Below are 20,977 nucleotides of genomic sequence, written 5' to 3' on the forward strand. Positions count from 1 at the left end.
AGAGCTCTGTTTCTGACATGTGGCAGTAATTACACACAAGCTCACCAAATCTGATTCATTTTCGTGAATGTATATGTCAACCACAACAGGTAACACACTAGGTGGCGCTATAGAGTCCCTAAGCCACAACCTAGGCCAGAGCTCTGTCTCTGACTTGCGATAGCAATAACACACAAGCCCACCAAATTTGGTTCATTTTTCGTGAATGTATGTGTCAACCACAACAGACAATGTGCTAGGTGGCGCTATAGAGTCCCTACGCCACACCCTAGGCCAAAGCTCTGCCTCTGACAAGCCATAGCAATAACACACAAGCCCAACAAATTTGGTTCATTTTCGTGAATGTTTGTGTCAACCACAACGGATAACATGCTACTAGGTGGCGCTGTAGAGTCCCGAAGCCACACCTTAGGCCAGAGCTCTGTCCCTGACTAGCAAAAGCAATTCCACATGTAGCTGCCAAATTACATCCAATTTATAACCTTTTTTCTGCTTATTACACCAACTTCCTGTTTCGTAATAAGTCGCCATAATTCAAACCTTCGCCATTTCAATATACTTTTGAAATTCAAAAATCTGTTCGCAATTTCTCTTGGGCAACCCCTCAAGATCATTTTACTGCTGAAATGACATGATTTCGATAAACTGTCTAGGAGAAGTGTTTCAAAATACATGATGTGCAAAAATCATAATCATAATCATAACTCAAATTCTTCTAATATTTACTATAGAGTGTAAATGTAAGAGTTGTTCAGATTAATAGAACACACATGCCCACCAAATCTGGGCCATTTTCGTGAATGCATGTGTCAACCACAGCAGACAGCGCGATAGGTGGCGCTATAGAGTCCCTGAGCCACACCCTAGGCCAGAGCTCTGTCACTGAGTAGCCACATAAACTCCACATGTAGCTGCCAAAATACAAGAGTTTTGGAGCATGCTAAGTTGGTGAAAAAAGGGCGCACAGGGTAAGACGATGAAAGAATAATAATAATAATAATAATAATAATAATCTGAGCAAAAACAATAGGGCCTTGCACCTACGGTGCAGCCACTTTCAGTGGCCGCACCTCGGTGCTCGGGCCCTAATAATCTGAGCAGAAGCAATAGGGCCTTGCACCTACGGTGCAGCCGCTGCTTCAGCGGCCGCACCTCGGTGCTCGGGCCCTAATAATCTGAGCAAAAACAATAGGGCCTTGCACCTACGGTGCAGCCGCTGCTACAGCGGCCGCACCTCGGTGCTCGGGCCCTAATGAAAAACTGGGCCTACTGCGCAGATAATGAGCAGATATTGGACCACATGGATACGTGGTGGTATGCTACCAGTGCTGCACTGGGAACACTGTCATGTCAGCAAGCCTGTCCTAGATCTCCAACATTTTCAGAAATGAGGGCTACTTGAAGTACCCAAAATCAAAATGTAGGTTTTATTAAGTATAATGTTACCTTGATATTGTAAATAACAACATTCTCCTGACTAATTTCCTCTGTATACAATGCAAATGCTTTTGTTGTGGAGGTGAAGGATTAAAAACAGGCAAAAACAATCTCAAAAGAGCATTATTTTTGCAAGAACTGGCAGGGCGACACAATAGGGACTCTACGTCTTTTGATGTGAAAGGCATGCTATGGCATTCTCATTGTGATATCTGTGCTCATGACAGCTTTATGAGGCATGAGGAAGAAGGAAGGGCACACCTGTGGAACAGCTGTAGGCTAGGGAGGGTGGAATATATTATTCAAATCAAACTCAATCAATCAAACCAAAGGAAAGACTTAACAACACTGAATGTGAATGTCAGATAGATTACAGCGGTCATGCATTAGAGGGAATCACCAAATGGCGACAGACGAAAACCACAACCGCAGCTGGTCAAAAATGACCTGTCTGCCCGCACAAAATGTTAATGTTTGATGTAGACTTGCTGAAAGTAATATTACTTGATCTTATTCATGACAAGATTTTGTGTATGAATCTTTATAAATCTGTACTAAAGTTAAAGAGAAATTATGCAGGTTTGGTGATTTTATCGCCGGTTTCACTTTCGCTTTTCATTTTTGCTCATTTCACGCTTCCCCTACAGCTTAGCGTGTATATTTTACAACAATCGATCAGTATGCCTTTTCATGAGCATGATCCTGAGGCAGGAGACTTTCTGTTTGTCAGTGCCACCGCCGGGTTTTGCATGCGTGGTTTTTCCGCTCAGGTGCTAGGGGTAAGGAAGACATCCGTCATTCAACCTTTAAAGAGACCCTATGCAACTTTCTGCAGGAGACGATCGCTCCTTGTTTACATCTGGAAATCTGAGACGAAGAACCACGCTTGCAATTTATATATTTAAATATAACCTGTACATGTATAAATATACACGCTAAAGCTGTCTGGGAAGCTCTGCAGAGAAAATGCAAGCATAAAACGAGCGAAAACAAAAAACGAAACCGAAACCATTTGGAAGCTGTCAAAGTGTAACAGAGGAATGTGTGATTCCACTTGCTATACATTGTTACCATTCTAAACACGAGACCCTACCCTACAGATTTAGGAACTAATGTTCGCTATATTCTTTCCAGTCTGTTATGTACATTTTCGGGGTAGGTTGAAAATATTTGCACTTCAGTGAATGTATATGATCCCCTGTAACATGAATCATTCTAAATATATATTACTTCATAATTATACATGTTGTTGTTTATAATTACAATATAATTATGCAATTATATTGTAAGCGTCTTGCAATGTTTTGAGTATGGAAATGCGTGTGAATCCATGTGAGTATGGAAATGCACCATAGTCTATTTCTTTGCATTATGCAGGCTACATGTACATTCACAGATAGCCTACATTAGCCTACATAAATAGAATTTAGGAACAGGAAAATGTCTAGGATTCATTGTTTATTGCGACTGCAAGATTGATAGCTCAATGTAGTGAAGTGACTTCTATTCTGTGATATGCGAGTGTCCGTATGGCACATCCCTATTCAACATGACTCCTAACCTTGGTTGAAAGATTACAGAAGCTAGATTTAGCTGGGTAATATATCCTGGGTAATAAACGTACAGTATGTTTTACCACACATTAGAAATCCGCATTTGAAAGCCTGGACACCAGTTGTAGGCTAGTTGCAGTTTGTGTGGCTACTTATTTTGCCTACAGTATACTCTGCATGATGAAAAATGTTTTGTATATGCTCCTTTTGTTCACTTGTGAAGCTACATTCAAACATACACAGATATTTTGATAAAATAATATTTCCTTCCCTCCGTTTTCAAAAATAGCATTGTGCGCTCTTGTCAGTTTTCAGAAAAGTTTTCGTTGAAACTAACATCTATATGCCGTCAAGAGCATGCCAAACCTGTAGGTTGTAGTAAGAAGCTCGAGCCCACGTTAGCCAATCAGAATTCTGAAAATAGCCACAACATCAATGAATCACTTCCTTCTCATTTCTCATTTTAACTGTATTTGCAAATGTAAAAACAGAAAGTAAGCACAAATATTTTGCGACTGCTACTCTGAATGCATACATGATCACCATAGCCAAATGAAAATGTAAACATTGGTCGCATTTTTGCGCAGATGCAAGTAGGCTATTGCCACATACTGTGATGTTGGCTGAAAGGTTTTTTTTCTCAATTTACATTCATATGCAATACGAGAGTTTTCCTAAATCTCCACTTATGCCGGAGTTTTTAGAAAGAATCATATTCAGAGGCGAAATCGCTGTTTGTGTGTAAACCAAAGGCACAAACAAAGGGAAAAGTCTCTGTTTTTCAAGATACCTGTGTATGTGTGAACGGAGTGTGTGTGTGGTGTGTGTGTGTGTGTGGGGGGGGGGGGCATACTGTACGTGTGTGTGTGTGTGTGTGTGTGTGTGTGTGTGTGTGTGTGTGTGTGTGTGTGTATGTGTGTGTGTGTGTGTGTGTGTGTGTGTGTGTGTGCGTAAGTTTGTGCATGTGTGCGTGCAGGTGTGTGTGTACGTGCGTATGCCTACCTGTCTACTGTGTGTGTATGTGAGTGTCTTTGTGTGAGTGTATGTGTGTGTGTGTGTGTGTGTGTGTGTGTGTGTGTGTGTGTGTGTGTGTGTGTGTACGAGTATCCACCAGGCGCACCCAGATTGTTGGTCTGATTGAAGGACTGTCCAAGCGTACAGAGTCATTTGAACTGTGCCCTTGATCATGCCTCTTGTGCAATGGAAAATACAGTCATCATCTTAAATGATCAAGCTTATTATGGTGATAGCCAGACTACGTCATAGGCATTCTGTGTTAGAGACCCCTGCTCTAACAGACTCATTAGAGCATGCAGAGGCCTAGCACAAGATCCTGAAGCCTTTAGCAAGTTTGTTCTTAGCATCCATTATACTTTGTGCCCTTATTCAATTTGCCTGTTGGCAGTGGGGAGCACCTAATAGCTGTCAGTGTTGCAGTGCAAAAGAGCACTCAAGCCACTCAAATAATCCTCCATATGAGGGTTAGTTTGTAATGAGAAAAGTAACCATCCACATTGCTTTAAACAGAATGATTGAAGGAATTTTCCAAAAAAGCTGCCCAAAATAACTGCATGAAGTCATTGTTAAGATGTGATACTTGCCTTAAAGAACTGGTAAAAGCCCTGATGGTCACACAAACACACACACACACACACACACACACAAACACACACACACACACACACACACACACACACACACACACACACACACACACACACACACACACACACACACACACACACACACACGCGCAGGATTGAGTGAAACGCCTTCTTAGCAGCCAACTACAACCAGAACTGCACTGCCAGTCACATAGCTTCACGTAAGATTGCATCTTAGAATTCTACCACTAGATGATGCCAAAATCTGTGTTGAGTTTCAGTTAATTGTAAGTGTGTAAGTAGACATTGTAGTTTGTATGTATTTTACTCTAGTTAACCACTAGATGGCGCTAGTACTATTATCAGCATCCAATATGCCTGTTAACATGCTAACACCAGATGGCACTCACAACACCAGACTCTCATTAGACTCTCTGTACAGACATACAACTATCAATGAATCATGCTTGACACACACATAAGCACACATATCAACACACACATGCACACACACACACACACACACACACACACACACACACACACACACACACACACACACACACACACATTGTTTGTGGGTGACATGATTATAGGTTTCGAACTTTTATGATCGTTTTGTGATTTTCAGGGAGCATTTGTTCATCTTTGTTTGTGTTTTGTGTTTATATTGTTTTCGTTGGGCATGACTCCATGCAAAAGCATCTGCCAGGAAACCAAAACGTACTGTAGCTTAGCCTCATGAAACCACACACACACACACACACACACACACACACACACTCACACACACAGTCCAACCACTGCACTTCATCTCCATGGAGACCAAGGGCAAGAAACACGACTTTTCTTGGGCACTGGTATGATTGTTGTTTTTCTGAAACACAAAGCCACTGTGCACCAGGGCAGGGACAAGTTCGAGATGTCAGTGTAGACGTGTGACAGCTGAGTGACAGGCTGAAAGGAGAAATCTTATACATGGATCTTGATTTCTAGAGCCCAATTAAGATATCAGAATAACAACATAGCCCATGGTATATGATTAAGGAGCCCAATTATGACATATCGCATAACCTGTGAGAGACCCTGTACCTCAGTCCTCCAAATTAAATGAGGTGTGTACCCATAGCCTCCTTTTGGCTTACACATGGCCATTGCGTGAATGAGGTCAATGCAAAGGCTGAAGATGTCTGCATGGGGCTGTTATTGGCCAATCTGTGTTGGATGGACAGGGTTTAGCAATAGTTAAACGATAGTTCTTTTGTGTTTTTCAAAGCCCATGTGTTAATTATCCAAATAGCTTCAGGCAAGCCAACTGAAATGGCAAATGAAACTTGGGCCTATAGGTAATAATATATACTGTATATTGGGCCTATATACTAATAATTACAAACGTGTTATTATTGTGCTGCCAAATGCCCTGACTTAAAGTGCCCATTGTAGCGACTAGGCCCAAGCAGTCGCTGACAGGCTAAGGTATGGGATGTAGCTGATTGTCTGACGCGCTTGCACAAAAAATATCCGCTGAGATCCAAGACGTTTGACCGGTTTATTGAAAAAGATAGTCCAAGGTAAACAGCAAAAAACAGTGGTAACAGCGATAAACGATAAGCGATAAGCGGTCAACAAAAATACGGCCTCCCAGTAGCTCACCCTCTCACTGTGTCTAGCTACTTCCTCCCGTGCACCTGTTGATAAACTAATTAGATGTCACCGCCCCCAATTACCGTGTCATGAAAATAAACCACAAAAGTAACGAAATACAAAACCCAAATATAGCCGCAAGCGGCGATGGCGGGCCCGAGCACCTGCGGTGCGGAGACATGTGACATTTCGGAATCTAACAAAGCAACATGTGCGTGTTGGTGGGCATGTGCATGAGCAACACACATGCCCATCAAATTTGGTCACTTTTCCTGAATGTATGTGTCAACCACAACAGACAACACGCTAGGTGGCGCTATAGAGTCCCTAAGCCACACCCCAGGCCAGAGCTCTATCTCTGACTATCGATAGCAATTACGCACAAGCCCACCAAATTTGGTTCATTTTCGTGAAAGTGTGTCAAACACAACAGACAATGCGCTAGGTGGCGTTATACAGTCCCTAAGACACCCTTGGCCAGATCGCTGTCTCTGAATAGCTAAAGCAATAACACACATGCCCACCAAATTTGGTTCATTTTCGTGAATGTATGTGTCAACCACAACAGACAATGCGCTAGGTGGGCTCTAGAGTCCCTAAGCCACACTCTAAGCCAGAGCTCTGTCTCTGACTAGTGGTAGCACTAACACCAGATAACCAGTGTGTTGATTGGTGTACTGTAAATCATGCATCTGTAAGGCTTACATCAATATCTTTGCTTCAGATCATTGAATTCATAAAACCTGTTGCTGTATTTAATGTGTGTGTGTGTCTTGATGTAAACAAAACATAACTAAGTCATGATTGTTTGACTTTTCTGTATTCTGGTTATTACATGCTATTCCAACCAAGCATTTTTGTGAGGATAAGAACTTGGGTCTGGCTTAGTCAGTCCCCAATTCAATCACTAAAAATGACTTAACCTGAATAAAATCATCATACACATGACTTTTTCTTTACCTTTTACTTTACATCACACTGTCATTCTTGACCGACTCATGGCAAATCTGGCCATTCATTTTCATGTGGATCAAGGAAGGGAGAGAGAGTGTGTGTGTATATGTGTGTGTGTGTGTGTGTGTGTGTGTGTGTCTGTGTGGAAAGAACGGGGGAGGGGGAACAATGCAGCTGAGAGAGAGAGAGAGAGAGAGAGAGAGAGAGAGAGAGGGGGTAGAGACAAATGGATCAATAGAATATACACTTTTTTGATCCCGTGAGAGAAATTAATTTCTCTGCATGTAACCCAATTTAACCGAATTAGTGAACACACACAGCACACAGTGAACACACAGTGAGGTGAATCACACACTGACCAGCGGTGCTGGGAGAGCAGTGAGAGGTTGTGTGTGTGTGTGTGTGTGTGTGTGTGTGTGTGTGTGTGTGTGTGTGTGTGTGTTTGTGTGTGTGTGTGTGTGAGTGAGTGAGTGAGGAGAGTGTGTGTGTGTGAGTGAGAGTGTGTGTGTGTGTGAGTGAGTGATTGAGTGACCAGGAGTCCCATTTGGGTCACGGACCGCAGGTGCTTGGGCCCATCAATGCCCCTTGCGGCCTTTTTGTGTCTTAAAAGACACCCCAATTCAAACATTCACCATTTCAATATACTTCACAATTTCTCTTGGGCAACCCCTCAAGATCATTTTACTGCTGATATGATATGATTCGATAAACCCTTGGTTTGATTCGATAAACCGTCTAAGTGTTTCAAAATACATGACTTTACTGTATTCTGGTTATTACATGCCATTCCAACCAAGCATTTTTACGAGGATTAGAACTTGGGTCTGACTTAGTCACTCCCCAATTCAATCACAAAAATGACTTAACCTGAGTAAAATCTTCATACACATGATCTTTTCTTTACCTTTTACTTTGCATCACACTGTCATTCTTGACTCTGTGTGTGTGTGTGTGTGTGTGTGTGTGTGTGTGTGTGTGTGTGTGTGTGTGTGTCTGTGTCTGTGTCTGAGTCTCTGTGTAGCAAGCGGGGGAGGTTAGAGAGACATCCAGCTGGGAGAGAGGGGGGTCATGGGGCTAAGACAGTAGTTCTGTGTGTAACACGCGCGGGCAGAAAGGAGCGGATAGGAGAGACCATAGTCATATGAAAACCTGAATAACTCACTTTCTGTTAATGTGGCTAACGCCAAAATTTCAGCATAGGTTCATATGAGTATTAATATTTGTAAACTCACTTCATAATATTTTAGGTAAAACTATGTGTCAACCACGATCATTAATACACTATTGAGTGACAGAATTAATGCCACATCAAAACTTGTATATGACTGTGACTACAAACACACTAACTAATACTCCACTTAATTTGATCCAAATTAGTCACTGTTTTCTGCCTATAACGCCAACTTCCTGTTTCTTTTACAAGACGCCTGGATTCAAACCTTCGCCATTTCAATATACTTTTGAAATTCAAAAATCTGGTCGCAATTTCTCTTGGGCAACCCCTCAAGATCATTTTACTGCTGAAATGACATAGTTTCGATAAACCGTCTAGGAGAAGTATTTCAAAATACATGATGTGCAAAAATCAGAAAATCTCACATAATTCAAATTCTTTTAATATTCACTATATAGTTTAAATGTAAAACTTGTTCAGAATAATACAACACACATGTCCACCAAATTTGGTTCATTTCCGTGAATGTATGCGTCAACCACAGTAGACGGCGCGCTAGGTGGCGCTATACAGTCCCTGAGCCACACCCTAGGCCAAACCTTTGTCTCTAAGTACAGTTAACAATTCCACATCTACATGCCAAATTACAAGAGTTTTAGTGCATGTCAAGTTGGTGAAAAAGGGCGAAAAAGTTAAGAGTAAGAGGAATAGAAGTATAATAATAATAATAATAATCTGAGCAAAAACAATAGGGCCTTGCACCTACGGTGCAGCCACTTTCAGTGGCCGCACCTCGGTGCTCGGGCCCTAATTAACCCAAATATAAACCATGAAATTATATTACTTACTAATATCCAATAATAATCAAAATGTATTATAATAATAAACATAATCGTGGCTCCTACACCCATTGAAAATGAAAATATGGACAATGCAGATGAGATGACATCAACATGTCAGCTGGGTATTCCGATTTGCCCCTTGCTGGCAGAAATACATAGTTAATGAGACTCTCCATTGCAAAGGCACTTCATAATGCCGCAGTGCTATCTATTCATTTTTTCTGTCATCATCAGCAAGGCACCTGTGGGGATCTCGAGTTTACCCCACTGTACAGGCACCTGTGGGGACCTCAAGTTTACCCCACTGTACAGGCACCTGTGGGGATCTCAAGTTTACCCCACTGTACAGGCACCTGTGGGGATCTCAAGTGTACCCCACTGTACAGGCACCTGTGGGGATCTCAAGTTTATCCCACTGTACAGGCACCTGGATCTCAAGTTTACCCCACTGTACAGGCACCTGTGGGGATCTCAAGTTTACCCCACTGTACAGGCACCTGTGGGGATCTCAAGTTTACCCCACTGTACAGGCACTTGTGGGGATCTCAAGTTTATCCCACTGTACAATAATGTCACTGGTGCAGCTAGCAACGCGTTAACAACATTTTAATAACATTTCCGGAAAGGTACGGACTCGATTAAATTCATTCTGGACTCTCTATCCGACCACATAAAGACGTGGGGATACTTCGGTTTGGCTTTAGGGACCCTCTACTCACTACCACGTAAGTGTAGTGTTGGTTGGAACAGTAGAAGAGGTATAAAAATAGCGTTTTGTAGCGGCGAAAGGACTTGCCCCGGTCACTTCCAGGCTAACGAGTTTTGGCTAAAAACGGTGAACTCGAACATTCTCAAAATACATCCGAATGACATGATTTTGGTGTCAACTCAACGTATGTACTCCCAATAGTCCGAAAAATTGATCTAAAGTGCATTTCACTCCGGATTATCCCTTTAAGCTTTAAAATGTCTACCTTAACACTATCAACTCTCTTTAAACTATGCAACCACCATGTTTACCCTAGCTACACCTTAGTAGCCATATCTAATTTTTTTTGCATTTGCATGCACTGGAATTGCATTTCTAGTTTAAGCTGTGACCCAACCAGTTTATGTTCACTATGTTACAGAGATCACTCTGGTCATCTCTTTAGGAAGGTCATGTCACTCTGTTCAATAGGGAGGTCATATATATAAAGCTTTATTGCAGACACAGGTCCATATCACAGTACACATACATAATAAATAGTATAAAAGGGGATACAAAATGCATAAGAAATCACATATTATCCTATAGGACATACAAACAATTGCACCAATGCCTTCTTAGCCTAGAAGTGAATCTATAGCAGCTTTTCAGAGGGTTGACTAAGGCTTCTATAACTTGGTTCTCTGACTTGTCCAGGCGGCACATAAAGCCAAACAGCAACTGCCTTAAGAGTGCCTCACAGGTAGGCACTCTGGTGGACACAAATAATTGGCTGGCACTATGCCACCTAGGAACACAGAGTAGCAACCTCATTGCATCATTGTATGCTACCTTAAGCCTCTGCATACTTGTTTTCTTATAGCTACACCACAATTGAGCAGTATATAATGGTGTTATGTGGGTTCTGAATAGGGAGCACTTCACAGAGTCAGAGCACATCTAGAGAACGTCCTTATAAGCATGTTAGCCTGAGAATAGATTTTACAGCGCTGCCTGTAGAGGTCTTTGTCGTCTGCCCAGTCATCAGATATGACATGACCTAGGTATTTGACCTCCTCGCACACAACAAGAGGGCTGTCTGACAAGTGAAAGGTCGGGAAAGTTGATTTCCTGTCTTCAGCACTTCTGACTATCATTATATGGCTTTTCTTAGCATTATACTTGATGTCATGATCAAGACCATACTGGGAGCACACCTTTAGCATCTGCTGCAGCCCAGCACTATATGGACAGAGCAAGACCAGGTCATCAGCATACATCAGATGATTAACAATAATGTTACCCACAAGACAGCCTGTATTAAGTCTGTTTAACTGGTTTGATAAGTCGTCCATGTAAACATTAAATAAAATAGGTGACAAGATTCCTCCTTGCCGCACTCCGTTACTGACACAGAATGGAGCAGATACAACATTGTCCCATTTAACCTGGAATGTCTGATGAGCATACCAAAATACTAATATTCTCACTAAGAAATTGGGAGCACCTCTTTCCAGCAGTTTTACAAACTATTTTTCATGATTAATTCTATCAAATGCTTTTGACGCATCAATAAAACATAGAAATACAGATGAGTTCAGGCTAATGTATCTGGATACAACCTCTTTAAGAGCATATACACATGTCAGTTCCATGCTTTCTTTTAAACCCAAACTGGTTGTCATTAGTGAGAATACACATTTCTAGTTTCATTAAAAGTATTCTCTCCAGTACTTTAGACAAGATACTGGCTAATGCAATAGGTTGATAATTGTCAACACTGTTAAGCTTACCAGCCTTGTCTTTAAGCACAGGCACTAGCAATACCGACATAATGGTATTAGGCAGGACACCATGAACCAAGCAGCCATTAAAACACATGGAAAGTAAAGGACAGAGCCTATGGCTTGCATTTTTTAGATGCTCTGCAGTAATGCAGTCCATGCCACAGGCTTTGTTGTTATCCAACATGCTAATGGCATCAAGAATATCTACTGCCCTAACTGTCATGTCTGCTGGGACATTATGTTCAGCATTGATTGTAACTGGGTTACTTTTAACACAATTAAAGAGGTTATGGTAGTGCTCACGCCAGAGCTCAGCTATTTTTTCTGGGCTACTTATACCTTCAATGTCTGATGGTAGGGGTAAGGGTGTTGTTATTCATTACTCTAACCTCCTTCCAAAAGTCATTAGCGTTGTTGTTCTGTAGTTTTCTGGCAAGCGAGTCTGCTCTCATTCTGTTTTAATTTATTTGAATAAAATGTAGTGCATATTTAAATTTAGCATTTGTATGTTTTTTCAAATCTAGCAAAACCCCATGTCTAGGCCTACCAGCCTCAGACCAGAGTCTGAAGGCCTCTCTTGCCTCAGCGTGCTGCTCAGCCACAAACTCATTCCACCCAGGTCTGATGTTGGGTATCTTACATTTAGATTTACTTTTACTTTTACACACAGGTTCACTAGAAGCATTGAGACATTTCACAATATCATCATACATGGCACAGAGATTATCAGCATGTTGTGTGTCCTTGCAGTTCATATCAGAGCACAAAAGAGCCTCTTGAGGCAGTGCAATATTATTTAAAAGACTGTCTGTTCGCAGGGAGTAACCAGCAATATCATCACTGCTCAGTTTTGACCAATCTAGTTTACTTGAAGAAGCAGCATTATTATTTCTGGACAGCAGGGGAACATTCTCAACGTTTAACAGTGCAGCAATAGGTATGTGATCAGAGGTTCATAGCATATCTCCACATTCACCAAAGAAGCATGAGCATCAGTTGTGGTCACAATATGGTCTAGCCAAGATGTTGTGTGCCATGCTTCACTCACATAGGTAAAGCTTGTGTCAGGCAGCAGAGCTTTACTTGATAGAATATCACTCTGTTCTTCCCTTTAGGAAGGTCATATCACTCTGTTCATCTCTTTAGGAAGGTCATATCACTCTGTTCTTCCCTTTAGGAAGGTCATATCACTCTGTTCTTTATGAAGGTCATATCACTCAGTTCTTTTGGAAGGTCATATCACTCTGTTCTTTTTAGGAAGGTCATATCACTCTGTTCTTTTTAGGAAGGTCAGAAGGTCAGATCACTCTGTTCTTTAGGAAGGTCATATAACTATGTTCTTTGGGAAGGTCATATCACTCTGTTCTTTAGGAAGGTTCATACCACTCTGTCCATCTCTTTAGGAAGGTCATACCACTCTGTCCATCTCTTTAGGAAGGTCATATCACTCTATTCGTTAGGAAGGTCATACCACTCTGTTCTTTAGGAAGGTCATATCACTCTATTCTTTAGGAAGGTCATACCACTCTGTTCTTTAGGAAGGTCATATCACTCTATTCTTTAGGAAGGTCATACCACTCTGTTCTTTAGGAAGGTCATATCACTCTATTCTTTAGGAAGGTCATACCACTCTGTTTTTTAGGAAGGTCATACCACTCTGTTCTTTAGGAAGGTCATATCACTCTGCTCTTTAGGAAGGTCATATCACTCTGCTCTTTAGGAGGGTCAGATCAGTCTGCTTTAAAGCCCCCCTTGGTAGGATTAACTATATTCCCCCTCTGCTGGAGAAGGTGTGCATGCTTTTTCTTATTTGCTGTGAAAAAAGTAACAATAAAGCATATGGTTTTGTTTACAAGTTAGCGAGGCTGAAAAGTAGCACAAGTTCAGCAAAACAATGTGGATGTTACAAGATCAGAAACACGATTTAAAATGAGTTTCCTGTTCCTCGCTTCTCTTACAGGTAATGCTAAGTCCCAATGTTGCCAGGCTGGTTTTCGGCCTGGGGAAGAGCTGGGAAAGTCACAACTTTCACAGGAACAAATCATTTAATCATTCACATGATTTCTAAATGGGTTTATTATGTTGAAATAGCTGCCAAGTTCCCTTTAACATTGACATAAAGTTACCTTTAAACAACTACATCAAAATGCTCTGATCTTCCATGGAATTGCCCCATATATGATCTCTTTCACTTTCCATATCTCGAATAGACTTACAAAAAACTCCTTGACATTCCGGGAATTCCATGTCTTGTGGAACCTTACCACATCAAAGGATTCATTCTCCTCCTTACTGGCACCAGTAATAAGATGCTAGACTAATGAGTTTGTCTGTGTGTGTTTGTGTGTGTGTGTGTGTTTATGCAGATGTCATTGTTATCATATGAACATCATCACACATTAAAGGCAGCGACAAATGCATTCCAAGACACCCACACCCCCCCCCCCCACACACACACACACAAATGGCAAACATACGCAGTCACTGACAAACAACCATATGTCCTATCACACAAGCATGCACACACATACATATACAAAGGGATGGACATAAATGAATTATCAAAAGGCAAATACAAAATATAAAATATAAAATATCAAAATACTAGAAATAGTCTTTAAACAGAAAGACAGAAAGTGATATTGTTGGTGTTTTCATCACTACACCAGTCCATTTGTACAGTGTGGTGTTTGTATACACACACACACACACACCCACATACACATTCAACACGTCACAGGTGAATGAAGGAGGTGCAAGATGTGGACTTGAAATGTAGCAGCTGTAGAACCATATATAAGACGGAGAGAACGCCACAGAACAGGGAAGGAACCGTGTGAAGCACAGAGAGAACCTCAGGGCAGAACTGGTTAGAGCTGAGCGGCTGAGCATAACCTTAACACAGACAGAACCCTAACACAGACAGTAGGAACTGTAAGTGGTCACAAGTAGAGGCTGGATCATGGTCTTCAGTGGCTGGCTGTGGGTTGGTACGATGGTCTGTGTCCTGCTAAAGGGTGAGTTCCCCACTGTGTGTGTGTGTCTGTGTGTGTGTGTGTGTGTGTGTTGTGTGTATGTGTGTGTGTGTGTGTGTGTGTGTTGTGTGTGTGTGTGTGTGTGTGTGTGTGTTGTGAGTGTGTGTGTGTGTGTGTGTTTGTGTGTGTTGTGTGTGTTGTGTGTGTGTGTGTGTGTGTGTGTGTTGTGAGTGTGTGTGTGTGTGTTGTGAGTGTGTGTGTGTGTGTGTGTGTGTGTGTGGAAATGAATACATGCTACATTTGAGTCTCTAACCGTGGTCCCCAAACCTTTACTTACAGTAGGAAGGTCAGACCACTCTGTTAGGAGGGTCGATTGTATGTGTTCCCAGTGCTGTTTGTCCCTGTTGTATGTTGTATTGTGTTGTATTGTATGTTGTCCTCATTAGTCCCTGTTAATCTTTGTGTGAGACTCACTAATTTTGGTGAGTCAGTACCATTCAACCATTCACAAGAAATAAGCATGTTTGTGTCTGCTTCCTTGAGTCAAATCCAGGATTAATGATGAGATGTTTCTCATTATTCAACCATTAAGTGTGTGTGTGTGTGTGTGTGTGTGTGTGTGTGTGTCTGTCTGTCTGTCTGTCTGTCTGTCTGTCTGTCTGTCTGTCTGTCTGTCTGTCTGTCTGTCTGTCTGTCTGTCTGTCTGTCTGTCTGTCTGTCTGTCTGTGTGTGTGTGTGTGTGTGTGTGTGCAGTGTTGGGCAAGTTACTCCAAAAACGTAATAAACTAGATGTACCGCAAAGCGATACACAATATGACCGCCGCTCAGTCCTGCACATTCTCTCCGCAAATATCAATCACGCATGTGTTTCCATCGCCTACTCCATCCCTACTGCAACTTTTATGTATGTAAATGAGTGTGTGCATGTGTGCGCTTGCTTTTGTGTATGAGTGCTTCTCTGTCTAGTGTGAGTGTGTGTCTGCTTGTGTGTGTGCTTAATGTGTCTGAGTATATGTTCACTGTGTTCTCTGCCGTCACTGTCACTCCAATATCAGATAACACACACACACACACACACACACACACACACTCACATGCGCGTGTGTGCACACACACACACACACAAACACACATACACAGGCACACACTCACACACGCACACAAACACACACTCGCGCACACACACACACACACACACACACACACACACACACACAAACACATACACACAGGCACACCCAGAGAGAGAGAGAGAGAAAGAGAGAACACACACAGAATACACACAGATAACACAGACACAGAGAGAGAGAGAGAGAGAGAGAGAGAAAGAAAGAGAACACACACAGAACATGCACATACACACATATACACACATGCAAACACACAGATGGGCACACAGAAACGCACCCACACACACAGGCTACATCACACACACACACTCACTTCTCAGCTCCGGTGGTCTCACAAAATGTACTCAAAGATGTGTGTGTGTGTGTGTGTGTGTAGGTGTGTGTGTGTGTGTGTGTGTGTAAGGGTGTATGTGTGCATGCATGTGGGCGTGTTTGTGCATGTGTTTGTATAATGTTTTATGTACATGTGTGTATGTAGTGGTGCGTGTGTGTGTAGGTATGCGTGTGTGTGTTCCTGCATGTTTGTTGCACCCAGAGCAACCATTCTCTTTTAAAACGTATTTGGAAACTAGTTGATTAATGGTGTCACTTATATGTTTCTAGGACAAAAACTAGCAGAGATTGAGATGTTTGGAACAGTTTTTGAAATCCCCAGGGGGGGATTTAGACTCCAGATAATACCACCATCTACTGGCCGATGGGTATACAGTCCTGAATGTACACATAAATCCATTTATTTTATAGCCCCCCATGGATGAAATTCCACAAAACTTGGCATACTCCCAGAGGGTGTCAGGTTAATCATACACAAGAAATTTGGTGCAGTTCATAACATCTCATCTGAAGATAGGGGCAATTAAAGCAATATTACATTGCATTTTCAATTTTTACGATGGGGGGGCAAATCACAAATGACTGGTTATAAGCTAAGTTGATGCAAGCTCTAGAGAACAACATACCATAAACATTTTGTCATCCTCGGTGCCACGGTTCAGGTAGTTATGTAGGAAAAACTGTCATTTTTGGGCTTCGGGCGGGGGCAGCGCGAGGGTGGAGTGACCCCCGGGGACGAAACGAAAATTTTCCATAGAACTCTACTGGGGCTACATGCCCACCAAGTTTCATGCGCTCCGGTGTTACGGTGTCCCGGGAATCGTTGACGAAAAATGACGGGAAAAAAGAAAAAAAAAAAAAAAAAAAAAAAAAAAAACTTTGACAACAACTATATGACCGCTTCGCTAGCTATGCTAGCGGCGGTCATAATTATGTATTACAGATGGTACGGGTTGAGAATGCTCCTTTCTTTCCCGCAACGCTAGCGGCGGTCATAATAATGCACTGCAATAATGCCTGCGGCGTCGGGACCTTATTAACACTTAAAACGTGCATTATTTCCTATGACCTTCCTAGAAACGCACGGTGCGTCGTTGATTATCCCTTACATATCCACCTTAGTTGACCCTTGTGACATTCATTATGACCGCCGCTAGCGTAGCTAGCGAAGCGGTCATATAGTTGTTGTCAAAGTTTTTTTTTTTTTTTTTTTTTTTTTAATTCTTTTTTCCCGTCATTTTTCGTCAACGATTCCCGGGACACCGTAACACCGGAGCGCATGAAACTTGGTGGGCATGTAGCCCCAGTAGAGTTCTATGGAAAATTTTCGTTTCGTCCCCGGGGGTCACTCCACCCCCGCGCTGCCCCCGCCCGAAGCCCAAAAATGACAGTTTTTCCTACATAACTACCTGAACCGTGGCACCGAGGATGACAAAATGTTTATGGTATGTTGTTCTCTAGAGCTTGCATCAACTTAGCTTATAACCAGTCATTTGTGATTTGCCCCCCCATCGTAAAAATTGAAAATGCAATGTAATATTGCTTTAATTGCCCATATCTTCAGATGAAATGTTATGAACTGCACCAAATTTCATGTGTATGATTAACCTGACACCCTCTGGGAGTAAGCCAAGTTTTGTGGAATTTCATCCATGGGGGGCTATAAAATAAATGGATTTATGTGTACATTCAGGACTGTATACCCATCGGCCAGTAGATGGTGGTATTATCTGGAGTCTAAATCCCCCCCTGGGGATTTCAAAAACTGTTCCAAACATCTCAATCTCTGCTAGTTTTTGTCCTAGAAACATATAAGTGACACCATTAGAAACCTTCAATCAACTAGTTTCCAAATATGTTTTAAAAGAGAATGGTTGCTCTGGGTGCAACAAACATGCAGGAACACACACACACACACACACACACACACACACACACACACACACATAAATACACACACACACACACACATACCTACACACACACGCACCACTACATACACACATGTACATAAAACATTATACAAACACATGCACAAACACGCCCACACGCATGCACACATACACCCTTACACACACACACACACACACCTACACACACACACACACACATATGCACACACACATCTTTGAGTACATTTTGTGAGACCACCGGAGCTGAGAAGTGAGTGTGTGTGTGATGTACTATAGTGTGTGGGTGCGTTTCTGTGTGCCCATCTGTGTGTTTGCATGTGTGTATATGTGTGTATGTGCATGTTCTGTGTGTGTTCTCTTTCTTTCTCTCTCTCTCTCTCTCTCTCTGTGTCTGTGTTATCTGTGTGTATTCTGTGTGTGTTCTCTCTTTCTCTCTCTCTCTCTCTGGGTGTGCCTGTGTGTGTGTGTTTGTGTGTGTGTGTGTATGTGTGTGTGTGTGTGTGTGTGTGTGTGTGTGTGTGTGTGTGTGCGAGTGTGTGTGTGTGAGTGTGTGCCTGTGTATGTGTGTTTGTGTGTGTGTGTGTGTGTGTGTGTGTGTGTGTGCACACGCGCGCATGTGAGTGTGTGTGTGTGTGTGTTATCTGATATTGGAGTGACAGTGACGGCAGAGAACACAGTGAACATATACTCAGAGACACATTAAACACACACACAAGCAGACACACACTCACACTAGACAGAGAAGCACTCATACACAAAAGCAAGCGCACACATGCACACACTCATTTACATACATAAAAGTTGCAGTAGGGATGGAGTAGGCGATGGAAACACAAGCGTGATTGATATTTGCGGAGAGAATGTGCAGGACTGAGCGGCGGTCATATTGTGTATCGCTTTGCGGTACATCTAGTTCTATTATAGGGCGAGTTTATGCAACACTATGTAAAGAATTATCAGAAACGAGTTGTATAAAGCAGTTACCCCCCTGTTAATAATAACTTATGTTTAGAATGTGTGCGTTCGTGTGTGTGCGTGCGCGTACGTGCATGCATGTAGGCACTAATGACTGACGGTTCAAATGATAGGCATGATTTGAGGTGTGCCAGGTGTGGGGGTCCGTGCTCAGTCTCTCTCACAGCCAAGGGGTCCTTGGGCTGAAAAAGGTTGAAGACCCCTGGTCTATATGAGTAAGCGCTTATGCTCTAACCGCATAATAAAAGAAGCACCTGCATTCCACAGCAGTGCTTATGGCAAGGCTATTAACACCTGTCACTGAGCTATGGACAAGCAGTTATGCTCGAAAATTATCATAATAACAGACACACCTAATTGTATGGCTCTATGTTTAAACACATAAAATTAGCAAGCATTTCCTCCCGATAGCAGCAACGTTTGCTTTCTTTTTCTGTCGGTCCGCGGTTGCTTGGTCAATTGCGCAGCAAATTATCAGGGGCCGGTTTCCCGATAACGTTCACTCTTAGCGAGCTACGAAGACTCCAAAGGTATAACTTACCAAAGTTGTTTACCTTTCTAGTCGTGGTTCCCGAACTATCACTTAGGAGTCTTCTTACGAAAAGGTCCTTACGTCCGACGTATAAGGCACTGTCCACCATGAAGGTGCTGAATTAGGTGACATCGATTGCTCAGAAATCTATTTTTTATTTCACGCCTATCGCCCCCACAACATTCACGCAACTTCAACGTGCATGAACTTATTAGCACACAATGATAAAAAAGTAGTCTAGAAATTAAATGATCTACGTCCGCCAAGTAGGTTATGTTTTCATCTGGGTTTGTTTGTTGGTGTGTTAGTTTGTTTCCCGCATGGATAAAAAGATTTGAACGCTTCATGTTAAGCAGAGGTCTGCGCTCTCTGAGTGTTTTTCTAGTTTGTTTGTTTGTTTGTTTGTCCGTTTGTTTGCAAGATAGGCTAACTCTAAAAGTTAAAGATGGATTTCGATTAAATTTCCAGGGAAGATCTGAAATGACCCAAGGAAGAAACTATTTAATTTTGTGAGTGATTCGTATCACCGTCTGGATGCAGGAGGCGTGTTTGCTTGGGGGAGGTTTGTGCTTTTCTAGTTGAAATAGGCTATGTAGACTTTTTTTTTAATCACAGCTGATTGACCAACATCCTCATTCAGTATTGTGTGCCTTTGGTTAACATTAAACATGACAGCAAGCCCGCACATTAGGCCTAAACATTGTAGGATGGTGGGGGGAAGCAAAGAATAAAGCGCTTTTAACTATTTTCAAATGTGTGCACGTTTCATATTTGTATGAAAACATTTCCAGAAACTATTTTCTAATTTAGCATACTTACATAAAATCATTGGCGAACCAAAATAGTGATTTTGTATCATATGAGTTGCATGCGTAACGGAAATTGTTGTAGGGTACAGTGGCGGCGACTAGCGTCGCGAGTCGAAACATTGCTAAGGTGCAGCTAAGAGAGATCTGAGAGTGCTCCAGACCACTCTTACCAACGAACGACGTGCGAAAGACATTCGTAGGAAAGAAGGTTTCGGGAAATGCGTGAGGTACTTAAGGTAGAGCTTAAGATAGAGGTTACGAACTACGTAGCGTTAAGAAGGCTTCGGGAAACCGGCCCCAGATCACCGGACCTAATTTCACTCCATGTCTCGCGGACCAGCAGCAGTCTCCACGTTTCGCGGCCCATAGTTTGAGAAACGCTGCATTAAAGTGTCATTTGGTTGTAGGCTATATGTTTAGCGATTTCTTTGTGTGTTTTTCATTGTAGTGTGTGCATTGAGTAGTTCCTTAAAATACGGAACAAAGAGCGTCCCGTAGCCTATCTGTTCAATACGGAAGAAGACTAACTATTACCTATATATTTCTTATAACGAAACGCGAAGAAAAAATACGAGGACTGACCGTCTCGTTTCTCCGCGTTTCCCCCAATACCATGGCGACAAAGAG

General features: G+C 42.2%; 1 protein-coding gene across 1 annotated transcript in view; it reads left to right on the plus strand.

Moving 5' to 3' along the window:
• The first annotated feature begins 14,514 nt into the window (after positions 1-14,514).
• LOC134076815 (uncharacterized) overlaps positions 14,515-20,977 on the plus strand; it is a 30,278-nt gene continuing 23,815 nt past the window's right edge. Inside the window, exon 1 of the mRNA XM_062532101.1 lies at positions 14,515-14,700. Coding sequence (XP_062388085.1) covers positions 14,646-14,700 — 55 coding nt within the window. The 5' untranslated portion in view covers positions 14,515-14,645. The remainder of the gene's footprint in view (positions 14,701-20,977) is intronic.

Source organism: Sardina pilchardus, chromosome 1, assembly GCF_963854185.1.
Source record: "Sardina pilchardus chromosome 1, fSarPil1.1, whole genome shotgun sequence".
In the NCBI taxonomy this organism is placed as follows: Eukaryota; Metazoa; Chordata; class Actinopteri; order Clupeiformes; family Clupeidae; genus Sardina; species Sardina pilchardus.